At 46.7% G+C, this 10,200-nt stretch overlaps 1 protein-coding gene across 2 annotated transcripts in view; it reads left to right on the forward strand.

The window, feature by feature from the left end:
• The window catches only part of adarb1b (adenosine deaminase RNA specific B1b), a 36,960-nt gene that overhangs the window by 21,988 nt on the left and 4,772 nt on the right, over positions 1-10,200 (forward strand). For both annotated transcript variants that reach the window (XM_030786771.1, XM_030786772.1), the window contains 5 exons: positions 3,717-4,645; positions 6,820-6,934; positions 7,282-7,450; positions 7,816-7,967; positions 9,117-9,285. In XM_030786771.1, coding sequence (XP_030642631.1) covers positions 3,717-4,645; positions 6,820-6,934; positions 7,282-7,450; positions 7,816-7,967; positions 9,117-9,285 — 1,534 coding nt within the window. The remainder of the gene's footprint in view (positions 1-3,716; positions 4,646-6,819; positions 6,935-7,281; positions 7,451-7,815; positions 7,968-9,116; positions 9,286-10,200) is intronic.

The raw sequence follows: 10,200 nt of genomic DNA on the forward strand, positions 1-10,200 counted from the left end.
CCTGGGACTTTAGGAATAGGAAAGGAGTCCCTCCTCCCGTATTCAGTGAAGAATTGAAACATGTGATCTGAGTTCTCAACAGGACTGTAAATCCAGGGAAGAGACTCAGTCCTGCTCCGTCACGTCACGTCACGTCACACGCAGGACGAGGGACAAGAGACAGGAGAGACACTGAGAATGAGAGTTGGAGTCAGTTATAAGTCGACACATTTCTTATTTAGACTGAAAGAGCATTAAAGTCATTTAGAAGAGTACACATTTCTTATTTAGATTTCGCTGAGGTAAGCGGGTTCAGAGAGCAGTATTGTACTGATGCTTTAAAGTGAGGGAACGTGTCGCCTGTCCAGGGACTCTGGTTCTCTCTGTGTTATTAATGGTGTGATAACTTTTGAAAGAGCCATAGTCAAAATATTTGGATACACATGTTGTGAAATGGAAAAAAAAACACTAAATAATTGACGTGCAAACCATGTTAAATAAACATCTGTATCTCCATATGCAGGGAAGAGCTGTTGGTTTAATTTCATTTTTTGGGGGGGTTTTGAAAATGTAATTGAATAGCTCTATTGATGTCAGACGTAAGTTGTGTCCGTGTGTGTTTTGTAGTTGACACGGTGTGGCCAATCAGCGTGACCCTGTGACTGATTGGATGAGATGCATGTTGAGTGTAGCTGTGTTGTATGTGACCCTGAGAGAGAGTGAGAACAGATCAGAGCAGTTTTTACCCAGGCGCGTCCTGACCCATCTCCCCACCGCTGAACAGAGCGTGTTGGACCACAGCGACACGACTGAGACCCCCCCCCCCCTGCCCACCCCCTCCGGTGTCCTACTTTCTCCACCTGTAATCACAGCATCCAGTGGTAAAAATCTCCCCTAGCTGGGCTCATTTAGAACAGAGCAACGAATGTCCCACAGGTAGTAATGATAATTATGACTCTCAAAGCATAAATTATGCCCTCTTCTGAATGCCCTGGAGTCACACTCCTGCTAAATATAAAGTAAAAGGCACATCAGATGTGCGTGTGTGTGTTTGTGTGTACGTGTGTGTGCATGTATGCGTTTGTGTGTACGTGTGTTTGTTGTGTGTGTTTGTGTGCACACACGTGTTTGTTGCGTGCATTTCTTTGTGCTTGAGCGCTCATGTGTGTGCACACGTGTGTGTGTGTGCGCGTGCGTGCGTGCGTGCGTGCGTGCGTGCGTGCGTGCGTGCGTGCGTGCGTGCGTGCGTGCGTGTGTGTGTGTGTGTGCGCGTGTGCGTGAATGTGTGTGTGTGGGTATGTGTGTGCGTGTGTTTGTGTGTGTGTGCTTGCGTGCGTTTGTGTGTGTGTGTGTGTGTGTGTGTGTGGGGAAAGGTAACAGCCAGACCTTGACTCCTGAGGAGCAGCGGTGAGGAGCGTAATGCCAGATAAGAGAGGAGTAATGCAAAGTGTCTGGGGGGAGCAGTGGCAAGGCCAGGGGAACATGACCCCCCCGGTGTCAATGGAAAAGTGGAACCTCTTGACTTTCAATGAGGGAACATCAGCCATGTATTCACACTCACATGCTCGTATATCACGCCCGTGTCTTTGGCTCTGAGAACATCCATACACACACACACACACACACACACACGATCACATTTGAAAATTAAATTCTCAGTTTCATAAAGGTAGACACGCTTCTCTCAGGGCTTGACCACACACCCCAGGGTATGAGGTTTTTCCAGTCATTTCTTTTGTAAAATGGTCATGATTTTAATGTTTACCTCGGAGCTCCTCTCTCTTAGATTTTTGATTTCATAATATAATATTAAAGTCTTGCTCGAAAGCTCTCTGAACCTTTGGGCTGTGCTTTTGCTCCCAAGGACCCTGTAGCATTCAGTATACACATTCAGTCATATACAGCTTTAGATTGTCAGTGTCCACCTGTTATTAAGCTTACAAGCCAGGTATGCACTTATACACATACCACCTCACACTGTCTCATTCTCACACACACACACACTCACACCCTCCCACACACACACACGCACACACACACACACACTGTCGTCTTGCAAGTTCTGTATTGTGTGTGCAGTCCTCTCTTTACTTAACAGCCAAGCGTATATATTCTGTGCCAGTGCTCAGGAGTCTGATGGTGCTTGGCCTTGTTTTGAGTTTGCTGTTGTTTTAAAGTTGATGGAATGCTTTTAAGAGCATCTGCAGAGCTCAGACCTGCATGGGAAGGAAACGCAGTCCTGGTTATCCAGTCTGGTTTGTAACTTTATGCAGCTTCATTGGCTGAGTTTGTGAATTGTTGAATAAAGATCTGTGGTTCTCACAGTGGGCACTATTGATACATTGTTGTCAGACAGAGGATTAGTTGGATTGATGGGATAAGAGTGTCTTTAGATCCTCTGCCTGAGTTTGAAGTTGTGGTGTGGAGTGGAGTGCTTCCCTCTCTTTTCCCTCTCTCTCTTTCTCTCTCTCTCTGTCTCTCTCTCTCTCTCTCTCTCTCTTTCTCTTTCTCTCTCTCTCTTTCTCTCTCTCTTTCTCTTTCTCTCTCTCTCTGTCTCTCTCACGCTCTACCCCCCCACTCCCTCTCTCTCTCTCTCCTGCTTCTCTCTCTTCTTCTCCTCAGTCCCCAGAACTTTCCTCTAACTTCCCCTCCCCCTACCACCGTCTTGCACACTCACCCACCCCCCCCCCCCCACCCCCATTGACGGGCGGTTCTCTATCTGCCTGAGCACCGAAAGAAGTAACCTATCGAGCTTTTGCTGGAGGATGTTATAAATGAAAATTTAGCCAAAGTTCCGCACACTTTGTCAACGGACCATCCTGATGTGTGTTCCACAAGGTGCAGTTTACAGAGTTAATCTAATAACAGTCCTTCACATCCCACTGCTGAGGCAGTGGTTGAGATGGTGTTCCATGTGCTTCTCGCGAGGTGCAGTCAGATCTGTCAGTGTATTCACGTTTCCCTCCTCCGTTTTAAGACGAGGCCGATTTCCCCTCAGGATTCCACCTGAGAAATATTGACTGTGAAACATGACAGAGGGACAGGAACAAGGCAGGACCATCAGGCACCGTCCCAAGCGCCTCATCCCTGTGGCCAGGGGTTTCCTCCGCCGAAATAATATTTAGAAAAAAGTCACTTTTTTTCCCCCCTAATTAACCACTGTAATTGGTTGTGATAAAAGCTGAGTTGGAGAGTTTACCATGTGGTTCTGCCATGAGAGGGCAATCCAAACTGTTCAGAAGTCTTTTGAGTCCTGCAGTTGAAATCATTATATTTTATACTTTTTTTTCCAATTATTTCTTTATAACGTGCAGCAAAACCGATTAAATTTCACTCGTAATGGGTCACTGCTCGGGTCAAAAGTGCCATAAGTACATTTCTAATTCTAAGTCCGATCATTTTGATCATTTTGAATATCATACCCCATAATCCCATCCCGCTTGTCTTAATCTCTGTAGCTCTCCCTGAAACGAAAACAAGTTCATTTTGTCCCTGTGTGGTTTTCCGAGTCTCTGTCTTTTACATTTGACATTTGTTCATTTTGGCAAAAAACAAAAAACAAAAACAACAACAACAACAAAACCCCCATCCTAATGCAGTAGCCCCTCAGCACCAGATAATTAAAGGAACACACATCACTTGTTCGGTTGCAAAGAGAGATAAAGGAATCTATAAATTTTGCATTTACAAGATCCTGCAACGAAGGCGTTGTCAGTTACTCTTTCTGGGCACCGCAGGTTCGTGCAGCACCGACGTCAAGGAAAACCGCAACCTGGACAACGTCTCCTCCAAGGAGGCGGGGGGCACGGCAGAGCAGCTACCCAACGGCAGCGGGGCGGGGGGGCGCAAGCGTCCCCTGGAGGAAGGCAATAACGGTCATGCGCACTCCAAATTCAGGCCCAAGAAGCGTAAGAAAACGCCGGGTCCGGTCCTGCCCAAGAACGCGCTCATGCAGCTGAACGAGATCAAGCCGGGCCTTCAGTACAAGCTGCTGTCCCAGACCGGCCCGGTCCACGCCCCCGTCTTCGTCATGACCGTGGAGGTCAACGGGCAGCTCTTCGAGGGGTCGGGCCCCACCAAGAAAAAGGCCAAGCTCAACGCGGCGGAGAAAGCCCTCCGTTCCTTCGTTCAGTTCCCCAACGCCTCCGAGGCCCACCTGGCCATGGGCCGCACGCTCACCGTCAACACCGACTTCACGTCCGACCAGGCCGACTTCCCCGACATGCTCTTCAACGGCTTCGAGACGCCGGCGCCGCCCGAAGACTCCTTTTACCTCGGCTCCAACAGCAACGGCTCCCTAAACCCGCTGGGAGAGTACCCCATAACGCCCGCCCCGGGGAACAACAGCCTGATTCAGGCTCCGCTGGCCCCGCCCGCCACCTTCAACTCCTCCGCCAGCGGGAAGAACCCGGTCATGATCCTGAACGAGCTTCGGCCGGGCCTGAAGTACGAGTTCGTGTCCGAGAGCGGAGAGAGCCACGCCAAGAACTTTGTCATGTCCGTGACGGTGGACGCGCAGACGTTCGAGGGGTCGGGGCGGAATAAGAAGCTGGCCAAGGCGCGGGCCGCGCAGGCGGCTCTGTCTGCGCTCTTCAACATGCAGCTGGATCAGACGCCGTCACGGCAACCCATCCCCAGAGAGGGTCTCCAACTGCACCTCCCGCAGGTACGAACCGCATGCGTCCGGTTTAAGTACATGTTATGAGAGATGTGTTTTCTGAGGGCATGTATTAAGGAACTGTGTTCACCCAGACACGAGACGCTGCATCAAAACAATTAGTAATCAGATTACCCTCCCCACCCCCAAAAAAAAATACACTTTCTGGTTCATGCATTAGGGATATTATTAAGACTCACGCTTTTATGAGATACTATATTCTGTTAGTCTTTGGATTTTTAAAAACATCAGTTAATAATTAAGTGTTGTGTACCAGCTCGGTTATGTGGAAGAGAGACCGTTGGTTGTGAGAGATCCAACCCTTTTGATTTTTCTTTTCTTTCAATTGAATTTTCTCTCAGAAGAATGATCACATTGGATGCTTTTAAAAAGTTTTTAGTTTACTCAACTCTCTCTCTCTCTCTCTCTCTCTCTCAAAGGGCTTTTATGTTGATTTTGAAGCAGTCCTTTTAAAAAGCTCTTGATTCTGTTCCTGCAGATGGAGCTGTCAGATAATGCGTCCAAATCTGATATTTAATGAAGAGATCAATCAGTCAGTGGTTTTTCTCATGTCGTTTGATTGATGTCCTGTCATGACACGTGGTATCTGCTTATCGAAGGCTCCTCTCTTCACTCATAAGCTAACCGCAGCCAGTTCTGTCCATCTTCATTAGTTTAAAAAAGAATTTTATCGTTGAGATGATTTGATAAAAGGAAAAAAAGTTGAGACATAATGTGAAACTGAGAGATGCCCCTGAAAATCCCTTCTGTAAAGTCAAGGCATCTATTTACACATCTCGTAAATTCCACCTTAATCCCGCTGCTAGATAGCATCAGGCTGGAGAACAGACCAATCTTAATTACCATCTTCTTCTAATCTGTGTCAAAGCATGACCCCAGATCTGACCTCTCCTCCGTCACCTGACTGAGGACCAGAGTCTGTTAGAGACATGCTTTTCCCTCAGCCCTCATGGCTCTGTGTGTGTGCGTGTGTATGTATGTGTGTGTGTATGTATGTGTGTGTGTCTGACAGCTTCGTGATGATAACACACATTAAGGCTGACCTGTCTTTGATCCTATAGATGGATGTTTAACACACTGTCAGTCAGGCTTTGTTCAGGGTCAGGACAGTGAACCAGGGGACAGGATTGTTTGTTTGAGGGAACGGACAGGAAGTGGGAGAGAGACGCAGTCAGTGGGGTGGTTTACTTATCATCACTGGACTGATGGCTCACGTGTGTGTGTGTGTGTGTGTGTGTGTGTATGCGTGTGTGTGCATGCCTGCATGTGTGTGTGTGAAGTCCAGTAGTGATTAATTGGCACATGACAGGATTGTCCATCAGAATAAAAGAATTGTTATTTATCTTTTTCCTTCTTAAAGTACAAATGATTTTTTTTTTTCATTGTTTCTGTTGCTGTCCTCTCTCCTCTTCCTCCTGTCAGTGTAAGGTTCGCTGCGTGTCTCTCCAGTTACATGTGACAGACTTTAATTGGCCACTCAATTTTAGTCAAGTAAATATTAATTTAACAAACATTGAAACTGTGATCCAAGATAGGTGTTAACTGGAAAAAAACGTTAATCAAAGGAACAGACAGCCACGCTTCACTGATAGGGCGAAATGTCTCCTTTCTTTTACGAGGACGTGTTTCTCAAGAAAAAAAAAAGAAAAGAAAAGAAGAAAAAGGAAAAAAAGAAAACGAAAACTAAGTAAAAAGTAACGAAGTAGGCAAATGAAAAAATGCATTTAAATAAATACATTTCAAACCCAGTGTATCTGCACTATAGCCACGGTTCATTCCATTAGCACCTTTACATCTTAGTGATTCTTAAGGACTAGAGAGAGGTGGTTTGTGCTAATGTTTGTGCCCATTGAGCCGATGACTTCTCTCCAACAAAGTCTTTTGCCTCTGAACAGCCAGAGGAGAGTGTGAGACAGTCAAAGAGCAGTAATATGGAAAACACAAATGACTGAAGTCTGCTAATGTTTCCCTGAATGAACTTTTATATGATATGAGCAGCAATTCAGCTTCCTTCAGCAATTCAGTTCCTATTTCTAACACAGAGACCCTTTTGTCCTGTCTCTGAACTGTCTGTGTTTGTCTGCACACGGCCGGTGTTGAGAGCTGTCCGTGTTTGTCTGCAAACGCCCCGTGTTGAGAGCTTTCTCTGTGTGTCGTCTCAGGTTCTCGCGGACGCTGTCTCCCGTCTGGTGGTGGATAAGTTCAGTGAGCTAACGGACAACTTCACGTCACCTCACGCCCGGAGGAAAGTGCTCGCTGGGGTCGTCATGACAACGGGTAAGCTTAGCCTCTTGGGACAGCGCAGCCCATTCTCTCTCTCTCTCTCTCTCTCTCTCTCTCTCTCTCTCTCTCTCTCTTTCTTTCTCTCTGTGTCTCTCTCTCTGTCTGTCTCTCTCTAACTCTCTTTCTGTCTGTCTGTCTCTCTCTGTTTCTCTCCCTGTCTGTCTCTCTCTCTCACTCACTTTCTGTCTGTCTCTGTCTGTCTCTCTCTCCCTCTCTCTCTACCCTCTGGGTATGGTTGAAATGGGTCATGTGAGTGCAGCGGTCGATGATCTACTAGAACAATGCTCTGATTGTAATGTTCAGTCGAGTCACTCATCCCTTCAGTAACGCTCTCTTCTCAGGCACCGACGTCAAAGAGGCGCAGGTCATCTGCGTCTCCACGGGAACCAAGTGCATAAACGGGGAGTACATGAGCGACCGCGGCCTGGCGCTTAACGACTGCCACGCCGAGATCATCGCCCGACGCTCGCTCATCAGATACCTGTACCTGCAGCTGGAGTACTTCCTCAGGTGAGAGGTCAAACACAGAGCGCCCTGAGCGGAGACTGCAGGCTGTCATTTCACTGGGTGATGGTGTGTGAGATTATTCAGTGCACAGTCTTATGTGATTAGGCTGCTTTCACTACACAAGGCTGAACTCTGTTCATTTTCCATCTCTTATTATGGTCTTGTAACTCACTGCTTATTGTCATTATTATTATTAATATTATTATTATTATTATTATTATTTAAAAAATAAACTGTGCAGAAATCAACCAATCAGCGTTATTTAACTGCATGTCAAATATTATTCAGTAATGTCTTCTCTTTCTTTTTTTTTTCTTTCTTTTGTTCTGTCTTTCTTTCTTTTCTTTCGCCTGTATTTTCGAGCGCAGCAACAACAAAGAGGAGCATCAGAGGTCCATTTTTACACGGTGTGAGAAACACGGTTACCGGCTCAAAGACAACGTTCAGTTTCACCTGTACATCAGCACCTCGCCCTGCGGAGACGCCCGCATCTTCTCTCCGCACGAGGCCGGCGTGGAGGGTAAGGCTGCGCTGGCCAGTGACTGATAAGGCTCTGACACCGCTGTGAAAACTCTGGTCCTCATTACACGCCTCATTAAGTGACATTAAAGGGAGGTGACCAGTCACTCCAACAGTCACTGTGTCTCTCTTCTATTCTAATGGTTCAGCTACTGAGGTCAGTCTAAAACGGACTTTCCCCTTTCATCTGGATTTGCAAAGGGAGAATAAATGTAAAAAAAAAAAAAAAAAATCTGGGTGTCAGACATAAATATTGACCTAAACTGCGGTTTTGAATCGGGTTCGAGTTCTGACCAGACTCGTTTACTTGAGGCAGCCGCGCGTACATCAGTGGTCCAGAGTTCGGTGTTGTCAGTTGGGTCCTGTGTTTCTGATTCAGAACCGGCACCGGCTCCCTTCCACCTCTGGTCCCACCCAACAGAACTTCTTTTGATCCTTCTCTGATCCATTTAGCTGCATGACAGGTTTTTTTTTTTTTTTAATGATTCACTGAAACACTTCATCAGAAATGGAATATCAAAAGCCAATCATTGCAATGAATTAGCTTCAAATGTTTTCCTCTTACGTTCGGCCTTATTTAATTAGAAACTTCATTCGACTGTCCAATCGCGCGCCGAAAACAAATATCGACGGCCTTTTTAATTAGACGCCTTTGTCTCTTGCTGCTCTGGCCTTGATTAATTCCTCTCTTTGAGTGTCACATTTGAATCATGGTGAATCCCGTTGCTCTCCATCATATGCCACACAACAGTGTGTGTCGTCTACTGGAGAAGGCTGTGGAATAGCTTTCATTATTCTTTCCACTATTTATGTTCTTCAATGGTTCAATTTATTAGTCTGTGAATTTAAATGAGAAATTCGGCAATGTAATGACAACGAAAATTTGAAGTGTAAAAATTTATATGACTCGTGTTGATTGTCTAACATTGCATTGTAAAACTCCACGCCGCACTGTACGGTTAATTGAGTCATTTGTTATTTGGTGTCTACATCATTGTCCTTAACAAGTCCAAGACCAGTTCCTTCCAAAACTGTTATTTTTGTGCCTCAGGCATACATAACACTTCACTAACTTTTAAGAAGAGATGCTGAGTTTGAAAGAGGCGTGAGAGTAAGACTACTCTGGGCTGTCTGTCTGTCTGTCTCACAGATCAGGGAGACAGGCATCCGAACAGGAAGGCCAGGGGCCAGCTGCGTACCAAGATCGAGTCAGGCGAGGGCACCATCCCAGTTCGCTCCAGTAACACCATTCAGACGTGGGACGGAGTCCTACAGGGGGAGAGACTCCTCACCATGTCCTGCAGCGACAAGATCGCCAGGTAACCAGCACCTCCTCTCCTCGCTCTGTTACCACGGTGATCGCCCGGTAACTGGCACCTCCTCTCTTCACTCCGTTGCCACGGCGAACGGAGGTCTTTGGTTAGCAGTCACATGGTGCTGTGCCTTTGTCAGCACAGAGGATATGTAATAATAAAGCTCCTCTGTGTGTCTTCAGCACATGTCAACTTTCATCACACTGTAACCAGACTGCAGTCCGGGCAGTGGTTACAAAGTCACGCAATCTCAATGAATGAGTAAATAAATAATAAAAAGAGCTGGTAGTTGTAGAGTGAAATGCGTTGTTCTACATCAAGCCAATGGTCCGAACTGTTAGTTTACACGACACTGAAATTACCATTGCAAATTCTCTACATGAAGTCAGACCACAGTGGGAGAGGGAAAGGATGACAGCCATACTGGTCTGAAATAGTCAGTTACCTGTGTGTGTCTGAGTGTGTGTGTGTCTGAGTGTGTGTGTGTCTGAGTGTGTGTGTGTCTGTGTGTGTGTGTGCATGTGCCCTCCTGCATGTTGCATTGGCTGTGTGTACAGATGGAGAAGTGAGATGATACAGCTTGTCTCTGGCTCTGTCAGTGTTAATGAAAGAGACAACTGACATTCTTTATCTGTTCACCTCTCACACGCTGACCAGCTCACCCCCAACACTGCTCCACCTGTCAGTCAACTCGCACCTGAACACTGCTCCACCTGTCAGTCAACTCGCACCTGAACACTGCTCCACCTGTCAGTCAGCTCGCACCTGAACACTGCTCCACCTGTCGGTCAGCTCACACCTGAACACTGCTCCATCTGTCAGCCAGCTCACACCTGAACACTGCTCCACCTGTCAGTCAACTCACACCTGAACACTGCTCCACCTGTTGGTCAGCTCGCACCTGAACTCTGCTCCACCTGT

This window comes from Chanos chanos, chromosome 10 (genome assembly GCF_902362185.1).
Source record: "Chanos chanos chromosome 10, fChaCha1.1, whole genome shotgun sequence".
Classification (NCBI taxonomy): domain Eukaryota; kingdom Metazoa; phylum Chordata; class Actinopteri; order Gonorynchiformes; family Chanidae; genus Chanos; species Chanos chanos.